Raw genomic sequence first — 24,351 nt, forward strand, 5'->3', positions numbered from 1 at the left:
GAATTTATTATATTAAGTTATGAATTTTGTGTATTAAACTACAAATTGATTGTATTAAGATGTGAATTGATTGTATTAATCTATGGATTAACTGTATTAATCTGTGAATTGACTATATTAATCTGTGAATTTAATATGATTTTTTTTCTAAAATATAAGATGAAAGTTGTATTATACACATATCTTATTTTATAATTTTGAATATGTAAAGATTAAACTGTGAATATTTGTGTAAATAAACTTTTAAATAAGTACTAACTTATCCATCTAAAGATATAAATGTAAGTTTGAAATCAATAATTGGTTATGAATGTATAGTTTGCATGTACTAAACAATGAATTTATTATATTAATATCTAAATTTTGCATATTAATTATGAATTGATTGTGCTAAGTTGTGAATTGACTCTATTAAACTGTGAATTTTTAGTTAATTTTGTGTTAAAATATGAAAGATTTATTTATTAATGTTTGTATTAATTTATATATATATATATATATATATATATATATATATATATATATATATATATATATATATATATATATGGCTAGGTTATAATATGGATGGTAAGTATTGTGTGGATGTAGGATTGAATATGAACCAAGAGTTTAAAATACATATTCTAATAGAATATGTATTATGATTGAATACAAATTCTGACAGAATACATATTCTAATTGAATGAACATTTTGAAGAATAACAATTTTTTGAACCATGAGTTGAAGAATAACAACATTCTTAAAGAATAATCATATATTATTAACATTATTAAAGAATCTAAGGTCCAAAAATAAACGAAAAAATAATTTTTACTGTCACATTCTATAAAAATACAATGTTATTTTTTGAATTTTTGCCACATTCTATTAGAATACAAGCTTCACAGTGAGTCCTTCTTGAAAAAATCTTCATTCTATAAGAGTACAGTGTCTGTAACGACCTCAAAAATCACGACTAAAAATTTCTTTAAAAACATTACTAAAATCATATTTATAAAAATTGTATCATAAGTCATAACATAATTTTTCGAGTATTAACTCAAAACATAATCTCATTATCAGAGTCAAACATTCCCAGGCTAACTGACTATGGTGTGTGCACTGCAATCTTCCCGAGCTCCTCTTGTGAAAACTGAGTACCTGAAACCAAAATTGAAAACCGTAAGCACGAAGCTTAGTGAGCTCCCCCAATCTACCACATACCATACAATAACATATAAAGCACATATTGGGCCTCGCCCACTGCATCGGACCGAGGTCCAGACTAACTGGGACCTTGTCCCCTGCATCGGACCAAAGTCCGGACTAACTGGGGCCTTGCCCCCTACATCGGACCAAAGTCCGGACGAACTGGGGCATTGCCCCCTGCATCGGACCGAAGTCCGGAAATTAACTGGGACCTTGTCCCCTGCATCGGACCGAATTCCGGACTAACTGGGACCTTGCCCCCTGCATCGGACCGAAGTCCGGAACTAAATGAACATAACATAACATAAACATATCAACTAGCATGAACACACATATACTGCATACTGCATCGGGCTGTAGCCCGGAACACATAACACATAAATCATGTCTGAGCCACGAAGGCATCAAACATACTAACTACTGCATCAGATCAAAATCCGGAAACTACTGCTAGCTAAACGGGCCGGCATTGTGGCCTTAGACCCGTTCCTACTGGAAGGAAACTCACCTGAACTGCTGAGCTCCGCCGATAATCCTCTGGCTGCTGATCGACAATCCCCTGAGCCGCTGCTCCTCCAGCTCTCCGAGCTACCAATATCAATATGACACTTAGTCTGATAGTCCTCTAAAAGTCAACTAAGTCAACTCTGGTCAAAGTCAAAATCCTGGTCAAAGCCAACCTTCCAGGTCAACCCTACTCGCCGAGTCCACCTAATGACTCGCCGAGTTCATGTGCTCAGGGTCTTTTTATTCGCGACTCGACTCGCCGAGTCAGTCCATGACTCGCCAAGTCCAACTATTTCCGAGTCCTGACCTGTCCAACTCGCTGAGTCTCCACCCGACTCACTGATTCGAGTCTCAACTCGAAGGGTTTGGGGTTTCGCGACCTGACTCGCCGAGTCCAAGAATAGACTCGCCGAGCCCAAGGCAATCTTCAACCAACTCGCCGAGTTCATGCCTAACTTTATCCGACTCGATGAGTTGTTCATCCCACTCGTCGAGTTCCTCCTCATCTTCATGCTACTCGTCGAGTCCACTCGAAGGATTCGCCGAGTCCATTCAGATCTACATACATGCAGAGGACTTTTGAGTCATGCATGGACTCCAAACTGTAGATCCACTCTTCTAAAGCCTATTCCTTACGTAAAGTGGCAAACTTTACGTGTAGCTAACGAGATCTAGGCTCAAAACACTATAAACTAGGGTTTGAGACAAAGGGGCTTAACAATCAACCCAAAGACTGATGCTTTAAGATTCGCTAGGCCAAGATACACTTAGATCTGAAGTAGTAACTTCAGATCTGGGCTTCTAACTCGAAGTGGTTCTTAAACTTGCCCTAAAAACCCCAAATCTCATGATAAAGGTTGATCTATATGCAAAAGAGGGAAGGTAGCGACTCATTACCTTCAAATGCTCTGGAAGACCTCACAAACTCTGGATCTACTGCCAATTCTTGAATCCCCAATGAGTGCCTTCTTCCTTCTTCCTTTAAATCACCCAAAATGGCAAGAAAGCTTGAATGAGCAACAATGGAGGCTTAGGGTTTATGGTTCTGGACTATAGGGGCCGCAAATGAGCCCTAGGGAAGAGAATAAGATGCTTAAATAGGGTACCAAGTCCCGAAATTAGGGTTTCCCAACCCAGACCAGACTCGCCGAGTCGGTCACTTACTTTACACCCGGATCCCGCTCCGACTCGCCGAGTTCCTTCCTAGACTCGCCGAGTCAACCCTCTTTAACTTAGGGTTTCTCCTTTCCTTTCTTGACCGTTCTGATTTCGGGTGTTACAATGTCGTTCATGAAAGAATATTCATTCTCATTCTTGTTTCATGTTGTTATATTCCATCCACCATTGGTCAAATCAGCTGGAACAACATACATAAATTGACCAATGGTCAAATCAGCTGGAACTAGATATCTGAAATAAAAACATTAACTTATTACCATTTTGTGGGTCCCATCACATTCATATCTTTTTATATAAATGACACCATAAAAACAAAATGTAAAAACTGTAGTGATCTAATCACATCGATGAAAGTAGTTTGTTATTTCTTTCATATAATCCTATATAAACTAACATAGATACAACAAATGGGAAATGTTAACATTTACATATTTCTTTTTGTCTATGTCAGGAATGTCAGATTTTTTAGCTTTCTCAACAATCACCTGAAACCAAAATTTTACTCAAGAGCTAAGAGACAAATAGAATAGCATAAAGTTTGATTGATAAAGGAACAAAATGTGTTACTGAAACTCTATCTGGATACTTCTCTCTTATGCGAGAGAATTCCGATTTCCTCTTCTCTACATAAACAAAAAGGAGAAATTATGGTTTAGCTATTGATCTTATTATCTAATTGCACATCTTGATGCAATAATCGTTTAGAAAACAGACATCGAAACACCCAATTAAACAAATATTATTATCTAATGATCAAGAATGAAACAGGAAAACCGCAAAAGAAAAGGAAATTGTGATTGAAGGCACAATACGCAATGGGTGTTCAAGCTTGAACGAGCATTTAGCCATATCTGCACTCTGATTGCTTTCTGCAGATTTCAAACAATTGAAAAACATTACAACAAAACCCACAACAACTGAATTGAACGCTTAAAACACGATTAAAGAAGAAAACAAGGTTATCGCAGAAAAAAATACATGAAACCTGACAGTGTTGCTTCTTTAAACCTAATGAAGAATGCAACGACAAGAAATTAAAATTGATAGGTTTACCTGTCAAAATTAAGAAACGAACAGAAAGAATGATTGGTATAATCCAACTTTGTAAGGCTTCTTTAAAGGAGAAATTGAGTACAAGGAATCCTGCACGGAAGGAGATGAAACAAATTTTAGGTTTTCCCAACTCTACATAGAATCTGTGCGTTGCTGATGAACAGATGAAGGGGTAGAAAGGGTCGACGACTAAAGAGTCGACGACGGACACTGTAGTGAGGATCGACGACGGACTCAAGGGCTTACAGCGAATGGCAACGGCATGAATATCGTCCGATGGGGGGCGAAGGTCAATGAAAACGAGAGGGATACGATTGTGTGGGTGTCGATTGAATAGGAAATCTGGTTTTAAATAAAGTAATTTGCATAAATTAAATGGTAGATGATTTAATTAATTATTTATTAAAATTAAATAATACTTGACCCATATTAATCCCTACATTCACACAATATTTGTTCATCCACATTTGAACCTTATATATATATATATATATATATATATATATATATATATATATATATATATGTATATATGTATGTATGTATGTATGTATGTATTATTTTTTATAACTACTTTGCATTAAACTCCAAATTAGTGAATTGATTAGTTAATTAAGCTGTGAATATGATATTTAAGTTATGAATTCATGATTTTACTTACAAATCTGATTTGGAAAGATGGATTGTTGCGACGGTAACATAAGTGGTTGGTGGCGGCATATGGTAGTTGGTGGTGACGGTGATAGAGTTTTAGTTTGACTTCTCTGAATATGTGAATTAGTGTATAATGGAATGTATTAAGTTATGAATTTTATGTATTAAACTAATAATTGACCGTATAAATTGTGTGTTTTATTTAAATTTTGTGTTAAAATATGATTAAATGCATGAATGAAAATAACAGAATGTGAAGTAGTGAATTAATATTTTATTAAACTATGAATGTGTCTTGTAAATGATATATTTTAAAGAGATTTAAAATTCAGAAGAGGAAAAAACGAATTTATCAAAGTATAATTCCATTTTTTTTATTAAATTTTATATATTTGGCTGTAAAATAAAAAATGTATGTGTTAAAAGTTATTACCGGAGAAATATAAGTTATAGTGTTTGTTCTATTAAGCTGTGAATACGACTAAAAAATTGTCACTGAATTTGTTACTCCGATGGCGGTCCGACGGTGGTCTGCTAGCAGTCTGGTGGTGGTTCTATGACAAGTGGCAACTAGTTGTAAGTTACAGAATGAAAAAGTTTGTTTAATATAATATTAATATTTGATTTGTCCAAAATGTCTTTTGATGAAAACATTTAAATATATTCTCTTTTTTAACTTATTTACATATTAAAAAAAAGACCCCTTCCATTTATTAGCTTTTTATGAAGTTGTCTAACATCGTTTTTGTTACAAAAACTTTATAAATTATATAAGTAACTAAATAATCCATATATAATACATCATTACAATGGACTTAATCGTTAGATTATTGAAACAAACATTTTATTAAATAAAAAAAAATTACATTCATAAGTCATAACACATTAATAAACTTTTACAAAGTATTCAAGTACTTAAATATATTTAAAGCATTCATTAATTTAAAATATAACCATATAATTAAATTAATATAAAAAATATATAAACTTAATCATCGAATAACATAAAATAAAGTAGCAATGTATATAAAGTATAAACATCAAACTTGTAGAACTAAAATTGACATGTGAAACTTTCCATTTTTAGTGTTAGGAAATGGAGTTGGATTGGAGTATTTCGACTGACATCCCCTAAATCTCAACAAACTCAATGTGTACTATTGAATGCTCATCAATAATACAGGTAAAACATGTTCTCTCTTGTCGTAATCATTAGCAAACCATGCAAGTAAAAATGACGATTTTACCCCTTCCATGATAAATCTTAGGTTTGCTTCACTCACTCGGCTTTCTGTAAGAGGTTAAAAACAGGAGAATACGTGTGTCGGAGGATGATAGTGATCATGACATAAGTGTTAGCAGCAAAGAACAATAAGCTTGCTGCCCAAAGCTGTAAAAAGACTTGTTTGCCCTTGAACTCAAGCATATAACCCCAAAACAGCCAATGAAGTTGAGCTCCAATCCAAAAGGATACACAGAAAACACCTTCCCATTTGAGCTTCATTTTTGTCCATGGCAGTATCAATGGCAACAGACAGAAGAACCACACAAAATACTGAGCTGTTATCACCTGTAAATAACAACAATATCACATATTTATATCATCATATCAAAAAAAAAAATTACTTTCATTTCTTTCTATTAATTTCTTTACCTTATTAAATGCAACAAAGGCAACAGTCTGAACAAAGAAACAGAAGGAAAAATCATGCGCAAAGCGGAACACCAGAAGAAGCTGCACCATCAACTGAGGCAAAAAGGAGACGAGTTTTTCCAAAACCGAAAATTGGCGTTCATAATTCAAATAAATATGATAAAAATAAATGGAAAAATTATGTCTAGGATCCGTTCGTGTTAAATGGTACAACAAGGCCTCATGTAGGAACTCCCATTCGTATAAATAAAAGAATATTCCCGTGAAAAGGAAGAATACGGATGCTGACGTCAGCGAAAACAAGATTCTTGATCTTGAAAAGGGATTGAAAGATTTGGTGGGGCCCAAAGTGAGATGTGTTTTGGGGTGTTTTGAATTCCAATTTGTGATAATGGGCTTTTTATTGGGCTTGAAATGGGAAGGATCAAGAATTATGACAATTGGAAGGGCGTAAATTATCGGGTAGATTCTCATGTGTACAACAACCCCATACCAAATTGCACCTTGAAAAAGATTACCTACAAAATAAAATATAGATTTTTCAAAGTAGAATATTGTAATAGGAAGAACTAAAATCAAGAATTTGATTATAGTGATTGTACCTTTCATAAGACAAATAATGACCCATAAGATAATGGCACAAACAATAGGCTCACAGTTGCCACGTGTTCCAATTGTGAAAGTGAAAGGGTTGAAAAGCCAAACAATTACAGAGTAAATGCATAAATTTTCAGGCACTCCACGAAGCTTTAGAATCTTACGTATAAAGCACCCCACAAGTAAATCTGCATTTTCAAGATGGGTATACTTTCATTTTATTTGTTTATAAAAGGATAGATTTTTCAAAGTAAAATGTTGTTGAAGTGAAAATAATCATTTTTTTTTATTTACCTGAAGCAGAAAAGAGAAACTTTCCCCATGATTGATGAATAAAGGAATTTGGTGTGAGAAGAAATGCGATCAAAGGAGAGTAACGATATGTGGATCTTTTGTAAGGGGATTTTCCAGAAACTATTAAAGCAGCAGCATCTGAGAAAACAAGGTAATCAACATCTGTATACCTAACTTCCATATGAGTATCTTGCCATTCTCCATAGACAATTAAGAAGACACGTAGAAAGGCTGAGAAAATTATAAGGGAACGAAAATTCAAAGCTTTCGTTGATCCTTCAAGCTGCAAGAAAAGATCATATAAGATTAGCATCCATTGATCGATATTGTATTTGAAAATTGCTAGGTTTAATGTCAAGATTACAAATGTTCCATTTGTTTACCATGTTTGGAACTTAGGGAAAACTAGTTTGAGTCTTATGTGATTACTGAAGAGCCTTGCATATACAATGACACTTCAATTTGTACTTGATTTCTTTCTAGTCCAACACCAATGTAGTATTGCACTGCTCACTTCTTCTATGAGGCATTATTTCAAACAGATGGTATGCATGTTGTCCAATTGTTTTATGTATCACAGAAATCACACAAGATCTATCGCAAGCCCACAAATATAAGATGAAAATCATAACCAATACATAACGAACAAGTTGAAGAAAAGGTCAGGAAGAATGATTTCATCAAATCACCTGGGTGTACAAATTAATGACGAATCTGACCCACTTCAAAGAGTCGTGCAAAGTTGTGACGTTGATTTCTTTATCATAGCATCTGGAGGACCATTAATCGTAATTAATCAAAGAAATCTGAAGAAGTTGGTAGCTATGGACTTCAGTCGAGCTGAATTTGTAGAATATGAAACCCCTGATCTTGTAATTCTGAGAAATCTAAGAATTTAAGAGCGGAAGAGCGCATAAAAGACGATAAATGTTACCCTTTGGCCCCTATACTTTGAAAATAATACAAAAATGGCGGAAACTGAAACCCAATAAAAAGGTTTACAAATTTGCCGCGACTTCAACCACATATCAAAATGGGTCACCAGATTTCACCTCCACTGCCATTAACAGCAAACTTCCCCCTTCTTCAACGTTCTTCTTGTTTCGTTGACAACCTCGTTTTCCTTTCATCACCCATCAAACACAGATCAATTTACTCATCACCCAGAAGATCGTCGTTATCCTACCACAAACCCTCATGCCATCCAATTGAGAAGAACGCGAGATTACAGAGAGCCAGGGTTTCTTTCTTTCAGTCGACGAAAAGTGATGGGTTTGAGAACAACCTTAAACAGGAGCTTCTTGAGACTATAGCCCCACTCGATCGTGGCGCCGATGCTACTCTTGAACAACAGGAGCGCGTTGATCAGGTTTGGATTTCGTAATCCTGTCGTAATTGAATGGTTGATTTAGTGTTATTTCTTTGCAAATGTTTTAACTGGAATTCGAATTCACTGTTTCACATATACCATAGCATAAACATTTTGAAGATCATACTTTAATAATTGTGGAAATTACTTTATCCTCCTTGATATTGCTCAGATTGCACGTAAACTTGAAGCAGTGAATAAGGTGAATGAGCCACTTAAATCTGAATTGGTAAATGGAAAATGGGAGCTTCTATACACAACATCTCAATCAATCTTGCAAACAAAGGTGACATTTTATTCAAACACAAGATTTCCATTTCACTGAAGGGTATTTTGGTCTTTTCATTAGAAGTCAAATACTTCTATTTTACCCATCATTTTTTTTTTGTAGAGACCTAAAATCTTAAGAGCAAATGGAAAGATTTACCAGGCAATCAATGTGGACACTCTCAGAGCACAAAATATGGAAACTTGGCCATTCTTTAACCAGGTGTTTATAAATAAATAAATAAATATTAATATCCTTTAATTACAACAACTAAAATCATCTAATACATTTTTTTCAGGCTACTGCTAATTTAGTTCCTCTTAATGCAAGAAGGGTTGCAGTCAAGTTTGATGCTTTTAAAGTGTTGGGATTGGTAGGTTTAAATAAGTTAAATGCAAGAAATAACAATTTACTTTCATTGATTTGTTTATTACAATATTATAATTGGGTAATTTTTCAAAGTACAATGCCTTGATAAGAAAAAAGAGTGAAAGTAAAATGTATTGATTTGTAGATACCTATAAGAGCTCGTGGAAGTGGTCGTGGTCAATTGGAAATAACATATTTGGATGAAGAATTAAGGTACAAAAAAAAAAGTTAAAAGTACAATGTTGTAAATTGTAACAGAAAGAAATGAAAATAGAATTTTGTAATACACAAATATATGAAAGTATGTTGTTGTTTCTTGCATTTAGCCTTTTCTTCAATGATTTGATATTGTTCTTGTAGAATATCAAGAGGCAATGAAGGAAATTTGTTCATATTGAGGATGGTGGATCGAACCTATAAAGTCCCTCTTTAAAAAAAAGTGTCAAATTTACCATAGTTTGAGCATGTTTGTAGAAGGTCAAATATGTAATTACACTTTGACCATGGATGGTCAAATGTTTAGTCAAGTAAGATGTTGATTCTTTTGTAAATTGTACACAACAATATATAAAAATAGAGGCCTATGGTGAATCTTGTAACTGTTAGTTTGTTATTATCGTATAAAAACAATATATTATTTATTCAATTTAATTAAATATAACGAGTTTAGAGATTTAAATAATGTTTTTGTTAAAGTCCAACATCAACTAGACATGATCACCTCCACCTTTATCTGATTTGGAGTCTCCTCTCTCTTCTCAACGGGTATTGTGGAAAGAAAATCAAAAACTCTACATATCTAACGATTTTATAAAAGTATTGTATATTGCATTATAACATACAATTTCTCAAATACATTTATATCATATCCCTTTATGGAAAAGTTATTAAAAATCGACATCAATATCCAATTATCCATGCTATGACGTCAAAGAGATTATTATTTAATTCGTATATATTTACGAAAAATCATCTCCAATTCTCCATGCTATGATTTCACATGCACTTGCATCATGTGGGGATTCGGTAAGAAGGATCAATCATCTTTAAAACAAACAAGTTTCCCTTATCGCCTCTTGACACCCTATAAAACATAGTAACAATATATGTTATCTCAAGTTTTGAAAGATTTGAAATTTATGTAAATATTGAAAATTTCACCTCAATTCTTCATCCAAATATGTTATCTCAAGTGAACCTCGGGCTGAATCGGGCGCTTTAACCGGTATCTATATGAAAGATTTTATCGGTTTATTTTTTATATAAATCTTGCATGGATTTTCATTTTAGACAAAATAAATAAATAAATAAATGAAATAAACATATTGATATAATTTATTAAAAAATCTTACCAATCCCACAATCTTGAAGTAATCAAATTTCACTGCCACCTTTTTGGAGTTCACTGGCGTTAGATCCGCTGTTACCTAGAGATAGATGAAAACAAGTTAACGTAATAAATTTGTTGCATGTTATTTTTTTAGTTTCAATATGAATGGAAGACACTAGATATTAAAAAAAGATTAGTAAAATACCTGGTTAAAGGTAGGAAACGATTCCATATTTTGAGCTCTGAGTGTGTCTACATTAATCGCTTGATAGTTTACACGTGACCTAAGGAACTTGGGTCTCTGTAAAAAAAAAAAAAAAAAAAAAAAAAGATACTTGGTGCGTAAGAAAAACAGTTGTTTTTTTGTAAATCAGGTACACAACAGTCGGCTAAATAAATAACTGACAAAAGATAAGTGTCCAATACCCATAAGGAGCCCAATCCATAACAAATAAACATGAATCTTTGTAAGTAAGAGAAAAGATGAAGAAAAGAATAAAGGTAAACCTTAGTTTGTAGAATGGATTGTGAAGTGGTGTATATGAGCTCCCATTTTCCATCTAGTAAGGGAGACTTGAGAGGCTCTTTTGTTGGATTTGCTGCTTCAAGTTTTTGAACTATCTAAATCAAACAATTTAGGTCCAAGCTAACAAAATACACAATAATAGATCATGAACTTTCATGAATTTTTTTTGGGTGAGATACAGAAAAATATAACCTACATTTCATTATTTTATGGATTTAGCTACTTTAAGTGTCTTTTTTAGTGATTAAACAATTATATTTTTTGACGTTAGGTTTTTTAAACTATAAAATATTGTATCTAGTTGTACTAGTTAACATTTTCTACATGTTAGGAGTCAATGCTTACTAGTAGACAGATGGAAATTTGACTCAAATTGTTACAATTTGGCATAAATGTTTGTATCTTTTCATAGTGTTTCTTTTGTGATGTTCCATAAAAGCTCAATGCAATTTTGGTATTGAAAAATAGTCCTTTCGAGTTTTGACTTTGACCCTGTATACCTTTGGGGCAATGAAGATCAAGAATCCAGACAGAGGATAATTCAATCCCAATTGTAAGACGAGAACCCAAATCATTCAAAGAGTTGATATTTACAAACAATTGTGTTCTATTATCAGATAAAAGAAAAAAAAAACTTTGCAATTTTGATTAGAATGGAAGGCTGACCTCCTCGATTGTCTGTTGGTCTTCAGCGGAAGCTTCAGCACCACGATCAAGGGGAGCAATGGCGTCAAGAAGCTCTTCTTTAATGGGTTTGGCGTCTTTGGGTTTGTTCAAGAAAGAGGTTAGAAAAGAAACATTGGTCCTCCATTTTGAGATGGGTGTAGCTGAAAAGAGGTGGTGGGTGGTGGTGAGTTTGGCCGGAAAAGTTATGGTGGAGACGGAGGAATGAGAGTGGAAGAGTTTAGGGAGTTGGTGTGTGGTGGTGTTGACGGCGGTTGAGGGAGTGGATAAGGCCATAGAAACGGGAAGAATTGGTGGTTGTCGACGGTGGTAGTCTTTTTTTGTTGATGTGGGTGAGATTTTGTCAGCCAAATGGTTCGACTTGATTGGGAGAGTGGTTGGTTGTATAAATCATGATTTACTTACCAAAATTCATATTCACGTGATATAAGAATTTATATTTTCCTATGTTTTCACAATGTTATATTTAATAATTATTACTTAATTAGGACTTTAAATGATAGTAATGAATTTAAGTTGATTTTTGACGAATATATCAATAAAAGTTAGGTACCGTTAGTAGATAAATATACAAGATCGGTATCACAGATTAACTCCAATTTAGGTTGTCGAATGAAAATGTATTATATGACCAAACTCATATGTAAAAAATAAGAATGAAAATGTACACAAAACTTACGTCGAAATGTAAAAAAAAAAAAAAAAAAAAAAAAAAAAAAAAGTTGAATTACTATCAACACGTACATAAAAATAAGCAAGATTATTTTGTTGTAAGTTAACAAATAGAAGTTTAGATAATCAAAAATCTATTATATGTATCCGAATCATACATAGGAAGGGTATATAAAAATAAACATGAAACATAAAAAATTATATTGAAACGTAAACAAATTAGAATTTATACTGACACATACAAAAAACAACTTTTTTAAAACAAATTGATAAACTAAGCAGTTATCGCGGTCCAAATTTCAATAGCGGTCACATGCCGCTATTTGAAATCGCGGTTATCGCAGTGGTATAGCGGTTTTTTAATATTGTGTATAATTTATATTATATATTTATATAAAATTTATATATTAGATTATTAATACTATATGGAATTAATATAAAAAAAATCATATAAAAACATAACATAATCTATATATAATATTCTAATATAATCATATGGAAACTAAAAAGTGTCAAAATGTCATTACACCTCAAGTCGTTCGTGGTTTCAAAGTACTGAAACAGACGATAAAGGGAAGTTGTCATTTGTTGATTTGTAGTTTGTAATTAACTATTATTAGTGGATCACATGTTACATTGTATTATTCCTTTATATTTCTAGTTAGCCCATTGTGTAAGCCTTGTATGTATTGGCCCAAGTGGCTTTGTATGGTTTTGTATTTATACGTGTGTTAATGTATAATTGTTGATATGGGAAAATCACGGCTTAGCATGGTATCAGAGCCTCCCTCCTACCACCCACCTTTTGTGTTAATGTATAATTGTTGATATGGGAAAATCACGGCTTAGCATCGTTCTGAACGAATGATTCGCACCATCAATAATATGATGCGAACTCTCATGTTTCACTCCCACCTACCACCCACCTTTTGGCCTGAAGCCCTTCATATGACCATCTCCATGTGTTTGGTCTGCCCACCTTCTCAATATATTACCATCCACTTCCATCTCAAACGATACCCCACATTATCGTCTCTTTCATCGCCACCCTACATATGACCATCTCCGTGTGTTTAGTTGTCTTTGCTTTCCTCACCTTCTTCCCAATAATAAGCTTCAGCCCCGCTCCACCCCATGCATCTTCCTCGATACCCAACACACCACCGTGGGTTCCGATGCTATGATATGTCCTCTCAAAAGATCATCATCTCTCGTCATGTTACATTCAATGAGTCGATTTTCCCCTATGGTTCGGTTACCCCCATCGAGCCTCCCTCTTATGATTTCTTATCTGAATCTGATATTTCTCCCACCCTTCGCCATATATTACATCCTAGCCCTCCTACTCCTGACCCTATAGATCATATCAGTCCTTCTCCTACCCCTCCCACTTCTGTTCGCGAGGAGTCTCCCTCCAGTCCCTCTCCACCTGAGGCCCATACAACGCCACCTCCTCCTCCTCATCCCATGCATACTCGTTCCAGAAGTGGTATTGTCAAACCTGTCACCCGCCTCAATCTTCACACTGCTTCCATTTCCTCTGTCCCAAGGTCACATCTCCAGGCTTTGAAAGATCCAAACTGGCATAAAGCCATGCACGAGGAATATAATGCTCTTATTACAAATGGTACTTGGGTCCATGTACCACGACAGCCAGGCGTCAATGTCGTTCGCTCTATGTGGCTTTTTAAACATAAATTTAATGCTGAAGGATCTCTATCTCGATATAAAGCTCGCCTAGTGGCAAATGGGCGTAGTCAGCAGCAGGGGATCGATTATGATGAAACGTTTAGCCCGGTTGTCAAACCGGCCACTATACGCACGGTACTCAGTTTGGCTATTTCACGGGACTGGCCCATTCATCAGCTAGATGTGAAAAATGCTTTTCTTCATGGTCATCTTCAGGAGACCGTTTACATGCATCAACCACCCAGTTTTCGTGATCCTCGATACCCGGACCATGTTTGTCATCTTCAGAGATCTCTATATGGTCTCAAGCAAGCCCCTCAGGCCTGGTACCAGAGGTTTGCTCAGCATGCTCTTCGCATGCGATTTCATCACAGCCTCACCGATTCGTCTCTTTTCATATATCATCATGGAGGTGGCACTGCCTACTTGTTACTCTATGTGGATGATATTGTATTGACGGCCTCTTCCACTTCTCTCCTCCAGTCTATCGTTACTCAACTTAGTAGAGAGTTCGCCATGACAGATCTTGGAGCCCTTAAGTACTTTCTCGGCATCTCTGCCACTCGCTCTCCTCAATGTCTCTTTCTATCTTATCGGAAATATGCTTATGAGATCCTTGGGCGAGCCAATATGCTTCAGTGTAATCCAGCTCATACTCCTGCAGAGACTATTCATAAGCTAGACAACACTGGTACTCCTATTACGGATCCATCATTATATCGTAGTCTTGTCAATGCCCTCCAGTATCTCATGTTTACTCGTCCAGACATTGCATTTGCAGTTCAACAAATATGTTTATTCGTGTATGATCCCCTGGAACCTCATATGAATGCACTCAAGCGTATTCTACGCTATGTTTGAGGAACTCTGGACCACGGCCTGCAGCTTCATGTGTCCTCGTCTTCTGATCTTCGTGCATATTCAGACGCCGACTAGGGAGGATGCCCTGTCTCTCGCCGTTCGACCTCCGGTTATTGTGTTTTTCTCGGTGATAATCTTATTTCCTGGTCTTCTAAACGACAAAGGGTCATTTCTCGCTCCAGCGCAGAGGCGGAGTATCACGGTGTTGCTAATGCTGTCGCCGAGACTTGTTGGGTTCGTAATTTACTTCGTGAGCTTCACAGTTCTCTTACCAAAGCCACTATTGTTTATTGTGACAATATTAGCTTGGTTTACATGACATCGAACCCTGTTCAACACCAACGCACAAAGCACATCGAGATTGATATTCATTTTGTTCGCGACCTGGTTGCCCGGGGTGATGTTCGTGTCTTTCACATTCCATCTTCCGCTCAGTATGAAGACATCTTCACCAAAGGCCTTCCTACTCAACTATTCAACGATTTTAAGACCAGTTTAAACATTCAGAATTCTCCTCCCGATTAAACTGCGCGGGGGGGGGGGGGGGGGGGGGGCTGTTAGTGGATCACATGTTACATTGTATTATTCATTTATATTTCTAGTTAGCCCATTATGTAAGCCTTATATGTATTGGCCCAAGTGGCTTTGAATGGTTTTGTATTTATACGTGTGTTAATGTATAATTGTTGATATGGGAAAATCACGACTTAGTAGTTATATTTATTATTTGGACTTATTAAGACAAAAAGTGTAGTGGACTAGTTAAAAAATAAAGATTTAATATTGAAATAACACACAATGGTTTTTTCTCTTTGTCAAAGTAGCTCAATATGTACGATATTGTAAAAGTGAATGTAGCGTCATTATAGCGCTGATGAGTTTCGCGGTAAATAGCAGTCAATAGCGTCGCCGCTATTTGTAAACGCTATTTCAAAATAACGGTTCAGTAACACCGCATAACACTATAGCGCGCTATTGATAGCATAGTTGACGAACGAAAGTTCTAAATTCATGTCAAAACATTGACTACATTAAATTTATACGGACACATATACAAAAATAAGAACGTAAAATTAGTTTTTTTTAAGTTGACAAACGAAAGTTATTAAGGAAAATCAGAATATATATATATATATATATATATATATATATATATATATATATATATATATATATATATATATATACTACACATGTAAACATGACAATTTAGAAAGTCAAGAGTCAATGTGACATTTTACAAAGTTTGAGGGTGGCAGCTGTAGAAAAAATCAGATTATCTATACTACGAATAATAAACACAATCTTTTAAAAAATATGGAAGTTTAGATAATCTATTGTAACGTCCGCGTTTCCAGGCTAGGCATTATCATTGATGTAATAGTCTAGGTTAACCCTTGTAACTCTTTTTGAAGTATTAATGATGAAATATTTGAGTATTATGTGAATTATGTGTTTATTTTCTTAATTATTATAATTTAATGAATTAAGAATAAAATAAGCGTCAAATTTAAAGTATGATATAAGCCCGATATCTTTGCATAAAGATGTAGTGGTTGAAACAATGATTACGAAGATATAAAGAATGCCAAAATCCGAGTTATAACGAAGAAGTTATGACCTGTCGAAGTTTCGCGACAGAACCGGCAACGCTGAATGACATAAAAAGTGAAATTTACGTTAGAGCGACATTTAGCCTTAGTGATCTAAACTAAAGTCATAGAGTTCGTTAAACCGAGAGTGTGCATAAAAAGAACGCCCAAATCTGACTTCGTATGAGGAAGTTATGATTTTTCGAAGTTTCGACTTAGCAGTATGCAGCCCGAATACTCGATTTGAGATCGAGCGGTTCTTAGCCGAAACAATCAAAACAAGAATTGAAGATCTCGTTAATTGTAGTGAAACGGTGAAAAGATAGGTGAAAACGGACGTCGGATTAAGAAGTTATGAATTTATAACGGAGTTTTCCTGTCCCGGCCTACTAAAAATAAATAATAAAAATAAAGTCAAAATTAGCCGACGTAGTCTAAACGAAAGCTGTAGATCGTAGTCTCACCTACGCGTGGATATAAAGAACGTTGAAAACGGAGTTCGTATGAAGAAGATATGAATTTTTGAAGTTTATTAAATATTTTCGATATTTAATTTAAATATATATGAACCGATATTATCCATGGGGGAAGTCAGCGACCCTATCCTCATTACGCCCAGCTTAATTTCATATTACGCCCAACGTAATTCGAAGTTCCAGCCCCTATAAAAGGATGTCGAGGGCAGCCGAGTTCTTTGCTCATTTCTTCCCTTTTTCTCGCGTTTTTGCATCGTTTTTCGTGCAAGAATTATCCTGAAGCCCCGGTATCATTTCCGAGCCCCAAAGCAAGTCCTGAAGCCTCGAAGATCCCGAGAAGTGCGATTCCCGAGCCGAAGCTCTGCCTGCGAGGAGTCCGGTTTTTGTGAAGATCTTCCAGATCTGCCGAAGAATACTACTTCTACAAGTCGTAGTGTTGTCCGATCATCTTCTGATCAAGTGGGTGTGTAGTTACTTTCTTCTAACGCATAATTATGAAGTATTTTATACGAAATAAGTGTTATGTGTATATTTTGTGTTATATGTGTGAATGTATATTCACTTTCTTTTATCTCATAGATATGATTTATTCTCTATGAAATACGTGTTATGTGTATGTGTCTCATCTGTTGTTTTGGAATATGTATTGAATGAGAATGCTATACAGGTTTTAAACTATGTATAAAAATATATATTTTTATCTACTAATATGTCGGGTAAAACATGGGTAGATAGTTGTGTGATAAACAGATGAGAGGCCTCGATGTTGTTTTTGATTCAGTCATCTAGCGGAGTTTAGATGACGACCACAGACTTTTCTAGACAGTCCTGTGGAACGCTAGCAGGTTCGCCACCTGTAGGTGTTAATGAACTCGGGTGTTCATTCGCTGTACTCCATCCCCCTCATCGTTGCCTTATTTGACTTATATTGCTGAGGAACCCCCGAAGCATGTGTTGTCGCCCCGATGAAATATTCTTAGACTAGGTCCCTTATGTTAGTTGTCTTAGGGATGTAAAGTGAGAATAACGGGAATGAGTAATTGGGTTATTGTTGGTTGATGGAATTAAATATAATTATTTATTGTGGGTTGAAACCCTATATGCTCACCAGGCTCCCAAGCCTGACCCACTCAGTTTTATTTGTATTACAGGAAGTGGCACAAGGGCATAAGATGGATGAATCGTCAAGTTGTTTTGTTTACAAGTCTGTATATGTATATATTTGTTGAACGAATTGTAATGTTATCGTTTATGCTTTATGGTCTGTATCGGAACATGACATCCCGAGTTTTGATTATATAATGAAAATACATTTCTTGATGAAATGATTTGGTAAATATTATTTTATCATACTTTGTTTTTGGGAACAAATTCCGCAACTCTTTTAAATCAAAAGGATTTACTCTGAAATTATTTTAAAAGCATAAATGAAAATCGGTCTTTTCTGGCCGTGATTTTGGGGATGTCACAGTTGGTATCAGAGCATTAATTTAAGCGAACTAGGAATTTGTAGGATTTCTAGACTTAAACTTAGAATGTTGAGTGAAGTTTTGAGACGTGTGTCTGTTATGTTTTAGACACGAGCACTAGTTTATTTTAGGAAAGTTACCTAAAATGCTTTTATGTGCTAAATGTTATATGTTGTCATATATGATATTATTTGTTCGGATCTATGGTCTGTTGCCGACCGGATCTGGAAACCTTATGTGTGTAGGATTCTAAGCGTACGTCTACGATATTAGAACTAGCATGTAAACGTTTCGGAGAGATAAGGATGATTTGAATATCTATCGTGATTGAGGATCTAATTTCACCTTATTCGGTGTGTAGATCAAAATGGTGAGAACAAGAAGTGGAGCTGGAAATGCTGATGAAAACAAGAATCAACCACCAGTGATTGAACAAATACATGTCGTAGCAGCAGCACCTGAGCCAATAACCATGGCTGGTGTGCAAATGATGATTCAAACAATGTTGGATCGTCAAATGGAGGAGACTAGGCGGTTGCTTCAACACAATCATGAAGAACTGTCAATTCGTGTGGAAGAGCCCGAATTAAATGAAGGCCACTCGGAAGGTGGAAACTTCAGTGGGTCTGTTGGTCAAGCCAACCCACCGATAGTTAGGCAAAACAACCATGATGGAAGGAATGATATAATGGGATGCAAGTACAAGGACTTTCTAACTTGCAAACCATCGACCTTCAATGGAAAGGAGGATCCGATTGGAGTTATGGATTGGATCTCAGAAATGGAGTTAGCCTTCATGACTTGTGGCTACAGAGGCAAGTTGCAGACTATCTATCCAGTGTGTCAGTTCCGAGGTGGAGCCGTTCGTTGGTGGAACACTCTAGGGAAGACTTTAAGCCCTAATGAGCCACTGCAATTGTCATGGGCAGAGTTCTTGGCGCAGTTCAAGCGCAAGTTCTACTCGGCTCAAAATCTGTTGGAATTAGAGAACAAGTTTCTGACATTGACGAAAGGCAGCATGTCAGTTGATGAATACACTAATAACTTTACAGACAAGATGGAGTTTGCTTTGCGCATCATTCCAGATGAGCTGACAAAGGTTGACCGGTACGCAAAAGGACTCCCATGGGAGTACGCAGTGCCAGTTCGTCAGGCACCTACTCTAGAGGCGGCTATTTGGGCTGTCAAGTCTGTTGAGAACATGATTAAAGGGAGAACCACCAACAAGGTTGAGGTTGGTGAGAAGAGAAAGTTTGAGGTAACATCTGGTTCCGGTAAGAAAAGCAAATTTTTGAAGTCTGATTCGAAAAAGTTTGGAGGAAAAGGAGGCGAAGCGAAATGGTGTGATAAGTGTAAGAAAAAACACTTTGGGAAATGTAGTGAGGATGTAACCTGCTACAAGTGTGGAAAGGTTGGGCATTTTGCCAATGAGTTTCCAAACAACAAAAGGATGTGTTTTGGCTGTAATGAAGAGGGGCACATTTTGAAAGACTGTCCGAAGAAGAAGGAGGCAGCTAGGCCCAACATTCCACCAAAGTCGAAGGCGAGAGCCTTCCAGATGACACTTGAGGCTGCGAAAGATGAAGCTGATGTCGCTTCAGGTACCTTTCTCGTAAACGAATTACCTGCTCAAATTTTGTTTGATTCTGGAGCCAACTACTCCTTTATTTCGCATGAGTTTGGTAGAAAACTAGCTTTGCCTGTTGATAGACTAGATAATGCTTAATTAGTCGAAGTTGCTAGTGGCAAGTTTGTACCTGTTAGCCATCGTATGAAAAACATCTTAATCGACCTTAATGGGAATAAGTTTCACAAGGAATTATTGCCTATCGAACTTAATGGTTTTGACATCGTTTTGGGAATGGATTTGCTTAGCGCCAATGACGCCGAGATATTGTGCAAGAAGAAGATAGTTAAAGTAAACCCGCCTGGGAAAGATTTGTTTATGGTGTATGGGGATAAACGCAGAGTGAATTCTGGAATCATTTCTCTAATGAAAGCCAGAAAGTGTTTGACCAATGGATGTACGTCATACTTAGCATTCGTGATCGATGCTAAGAAGGAAAAGAATGTGATGCAGAGTATTCCAGTGGTGTGTGATTATCCGGAAGTATTTCCCGAAGATCTTCCTGGATTACCACCTGATAGACAAGTGGAGTTCATAATAGACTTGTTACCAGGAACCACGCCAATAGCAAAAGCACCGTATCGATTAGCACCGACGGAGATGAAGGAGCTAATGATGCAACTTCAAGAGTTATTGGACAAAGGTTTTATTAGACCTATTTCATCACCATGGGGAGCTCCGGTGTTATTCGTGAAGAAGAAAGATGGAAGTATGAGAATGTGCATTGATTACAGAGAGCTGAATAAGGCAACAACAAAGAATAGATACCCGTTGCCAAGGATTGATGACCTGTTTGATCAATTGCAAGGTTCGAGCTATTTCTCGAAGATCGATCTAAGGTCAGGATATCATCAGCTAAAAGTAAGAGAGCAAGATATCGAGAAGACTGCATTCAGAACACGATATGGACACTATGAGTTCTTGGTTATGTCGTTTGGACTAACCAATGCTCCAGCAACATTCATGAATTTAATGAATAGGGTTTGTAATCCGTTCCTTGATAAATCTGTGATAGTGTTCATAGACGACATTCTGATTTACTCGAAAAGCCAAGAGGAGCATGGCAGACACTTGCAAGAAGTGTTAGAAGTTTTGAAGAAGGAGAAGTTGTATGCAAAGCTCTCCAAATGTGATTTTTGGATTCATGAAGTCCAATTCTTGGGTTACGTGGTCAACCAAGAAGGGATAATGGTTGATCCAGCAAAGATTGAAGCTGTGATGAAGTGGGAACAACCGAAAAGTCCCACGGAGATCCGAAGCTTTTTAGGATTAGCCGGATATTACCGAAGGTTTATCCAAGGCTTTTCTTCGATCGCTAGTCCATTAACAGCTTTGACCCACAAAGGAGCTACTTATGCTTGGAGTGATAAGCACAAAGAAGCATTCGAGAAGCTAAAGAAGAAGCTATGCGAGGCACCGATACTTTCTCTACCTGATGGAGTTGAAGACTTCGCTGTCTATAGCGATGCGTCTGGGGTTGGATTGGGTTGTGTTTTGACCCAAAGAGAAAAGGTGATAGCATATGCGTCTCGACAGCTGAAAGAGCATGAAAACAGCTACCCGACTCATGATTTGGAGTTGGCAGCGGTAGTTTTCGCTCTGAAAATATAGAGGCATTACCTCTATGGCACAAAGTGAAAACTTTTCACTGATCATAAGAGTCTCCAATATCTCTTTAATCAGAAAGAATTGAATATGAGGCAACGACGCTGGCTAGAGTTACTCAAGGACTACGACTGTGAGATACTTTACCATCCCGGTAAAGCTAATGTTGTTGCTGATGCTCTCAGTCGGAAAGTCAATCTTGAAAGGAAGAGGCCAAGAGCGTTGAGAATAGAAGTTGTCTCGACAATTGTGGAAAGTATAAAGAAAGATCAAGAGGAAGCTTCTGAGAAAAATGACCGAAAGGAGGAACGTTTGGGCAAAACGTTGTTGTTTGGTACAAACGGTCATGGACTGAAGGTATTCCAAGATCGTATTTGGGTACCTAAGTCAGGAGGAATTAGAGATCTTCTGATGGAAGAAGCTCACAAAACCATGTACTCGATTCATCCTGGTAACACTAAAATGTATAGGGACCTGAAACCCTACTATTGGTGGCCAACGATGAAGCTTGATGTTGCAAAGTATGTGGCCGAGTGTGTTACTTGTGTCAGAGTCAAGACACAACATCAGAAACCATATGGGAGTTTAGAACCTTTACCTGTGCCTATGGGCAAATGGGAACACATTGCAATGGATTTTGTCACTAAACTACCCAGAACGAAAAGTGGTCACCACATGATTTGGGTGGTCGTTGATCGATTCACTAAGAGTGCGCATTTCATAGCAGCCAATGAGAAATGGTCTATGGATAAGCTTGCGAATTCTTATGTGAAGGAAATTGTGAAGCTTCACGGTGTTCCGTTAACAATTGTATCGGATCGTGATAGCCGTTTCACCTCAAGATTTTGGAAAAGTCTACAAGAGGAAATGGGTACCAAGTTATGTTTAAGTACAGCTTACCATCCGCAGACTGATGGTCAGAGTGAAAGAACAATACAAACACTTGAAGATATGCTGAAAGCATGTACCCGAGAATTCCTAGTTAACTGGGATGAACACTTACCTTTAGTAGAATTTTCCTACAATAATAGTTTCCACTCGAGCATAAAGATGGCACCTTATCAAGCTTTGTACGGACAGAAGTGTCGTACGCCGTCTTGTTGGCTTGAGGCTGGAGAAAAGCAGTTTATGGGTCCCGAGATGGTCCATCAAACTGCTGAGAAGTTGAAAGTGATCAGGGAAAGAATGTTAGCATCTCAAGATCGTCAAAAGAGCTATGCTGACAAGAAGCGAAGACCGATGACTTTTGAGGTTGGAGATTCGGTTTTGCTTAAAGTCTCACCGTGGAAGGGACTTATATGATTTGGTAAAAGGGGAAAGTTGAGTCCAAGGTTTATTGGACCATTTAAAGTTCTTCAGAGGATTGGGAACCAAGCTTACAAGCTCGAATTACCCGAAGAACTGAATGGAATTCACAACACTTTTCATGTGTGTTATTTGAGGAAGTTCACGGGAGAAGTTCCTAATATAATTCCAATTTCTGAATTGAGAATTGATGAAAACAAGAGGTTAATTGAAGAACCAGAGGCAATTGTTGACCGAAAGACTAAGAAGCTTCGACGCAAGATGGTCAAATTAGTGCTTGTCCGTTGGAAACATTCGAATGGGCCAAATCTCACTTGGGAAACGGAGAGTGACATGTTGAGTCGCTATCCGCATTTGTTTGTTGATGTGTGATTCCGGGGACGAAATCATCCTAAGGGGGAGAGAATTGTAACGCCCGCATTTCCAGGCTAGGCATTATCATTGATGTAATAGTCTAGGTTAACCCTTGTAACTCTTTTTGAAGTATTAATGATGAAATATTTGAGTATTATGTGAATTATGTGAATTATGTGAATTATGTGAATTATGTGTTTATTTTCTTAATTATTATAATTTAATGAATTAAGAATAAAATAAGCGTCAAATTTAAAGTATGATATAAGCCCGATATCTTTGCATAAAGATGTAGTGGTTGAAACAATGATTACGAAGATATAAAGAATGCCAAAATCCAAGTTATAACGAAGAAGTTATGACCTGTCGAAGTTTCGCGACAGAACCGACAACGCTGAATGATGTAAAAAGTGAAATTTACGTTAGAGCGACATTTATCCTTAGTGATCTAAACGAAATTTGTAGAGTTCGTTAAACCGAGAGCGTGCATAAAAAGAACGCCCAAATCTGACTTCGTATGAGGAAGTTATGATTTTTCGAAGTTTCGACTTAGCAGTATGCAGCCCGAATACTCGATTTGAGATCGAGCGGTTCTTAGCCGAAACAATCTAAACAAGAATTGAAGATCTCATTAATTGTAGTGAAACTATGAAAAGATAGGCGAAAACGGACGTCGGATGAAGAAGTTATGAATTTATAACGGAGTTTTCCTGTCCCGACGTACTAAAAATAAATAATAAAAATAAAGTCAAAATTAGCCGACGGAGTCTAAATGAAAGTTGTAGATCGTAGTCTCACCTACGCGTGGATATAAAGAACGTTGAAAACGGAGTTCGTATGAAGAAGATATGAATTTTTGAAGTTTATTAAATATTTTCGATATTTAATTTAAATATATATTAACCGATATTATCCATGGGGGGAGTCAGCGACCCTATCCTCATTACGCCCAACGTAATTTCATATTACTCCCAGTGTAATTCGAAGTTCCAGCCCCTATAAAAGGATGTCGAGGGCAGCCGAGT

At 36.4% G+C, this 24,351-nt stretch overlaps 4 protein-coding genes across 5 annotated transcripts; 1 reads left to right on the forward strand and 3 right to left on the reverse strand.

Moving 5' to 3' along the window:
* Window positions 1-3,018: 3,018 nt before the first annotated feature.
* On the reverse strand, window positions 3,019-3,775 carry LOC145076520 (autophagy-related protein 8C-like). Its single transcript, XM_079022364.1, has 4 exons — window positions 3,691-3,775; window positions 3,446-3,501; window positions 3,314-3,363; window positions 3,019-3,112 (listed from the first exon to the last, which is right to left on the reverse strand). Exons 1-4 carry the CDS (start codon window positions 3,773-3,775, stop codon window positions 3,019-3,021), a joined length of 285 nt encoding a protein of 94 aa, XP_078878490.1.
* Window positions 3,776-5,564: 1,789 nt separating this feature from the next.
* On the reverse strand, window positions 5,565-8,002 carry PNT1 (mannosyltransferase family protein). Of its 2 annotated transcripts, XM_079021628.1 has the most exons (6): window positions 7,820-8,002; window positions 7,514-7,724; window positions 7,131-7,413; window positions 6,842-7,024; window positions 6,240-6,757; window positions 5,565-6,155 (listed from the first exon to the last, which is right to left on the reverse strand). In XM_079021628.1, exons 2-6 carry the CDS (start codon window positions 7,514-7,516, stop codon window positions 5,865-5,867), a joined length of 1,278 nt encoding a protein of 425 aa, XP_078877754.1. In that variant the 5' UTR covers window positions 7,517-7,724; window positions 7,820-8,002; the 3' UTR covers window positions 5,565-5,864. The 2 variants fall into 2 exon arrangements, with proteins under 2 accessions (XP_078877754.1, XP_078877755.1); XM_079021629.1 differs by lacking the exon at window positions 7,514-7,724.
* A 125-nt stretch (window positions 8,003-8,127) lies between these two features.
* On the forward strand, window positions 8,128-9,735 carry LOC145075353 (putative plastid-lipid-associated protein 4, chloroplastic). Its single transcript, XM_079021630.1, has 6 exons — window positions 8,128-8,499; window positions 8,672-8,785; window positions 8,891-8,989; window positions 9,066-9,140; window positions 9,282-9,349; window positions 9,497-9,735. The coding sequence occupies exons 1-6, from the start codon at window positions 8,164-8,166 to the stop codon at window positions 9,567-9,569; spliced, it is 765 nt and encodes a 254-aa protein (XP_078877756.1). The 5' UTR covers window positions 8,128-8,163; the 3' UTR covers window positions 9,570-9,735.
* A 207-nt stretch (window positions 9,736-9,942) lies between these two features.
* On the reverse strand, window positions 9,943-12,078 carry LOC145075354 (putative plastid-lipid-associated protein 4, chloroplastic). Its single transcript, XM_079021631.1, has 6 exons — window positions 11,659-12,078; window positions 10,974-11,087; window positions 10,672-10,767; window positions 10,489-10,563; window positions 10,298-10,365; window positions 9,943-10,220 (listed from the first exon to the last, which is right to left on the reverse strand). Exons 1-6 carry the CDS (start codon window positions 11,950-11,952, stop codon window positions 10,148-10,150), a joined length of 720 nt encoding a protein of 239 aa, XP_078877757.1. The 5' UTR covers window positions 11,953-12,078; the 3' UTR covers window positions 9,943-10,147.
* Between the last annotated feature and the right edge of the window lie 12,273 nt (window positions 12,079-24,351).

The sequence above is a fragment of the Lactuca serriola genome, chromosome 9, assembly GCF_051521515.1.
Source record: "Lactuca serriola cultivar US96UC23 chromosome 9, Lser_US96UC23_V15, whole genome shotgun sequence".
Lineage (NCBI taxonomy): Eukaryota > Viridiplantae > Streptophyta > Magnoliopsida > Asterales > Asteraceae > Lactuca > Lactuca serriola.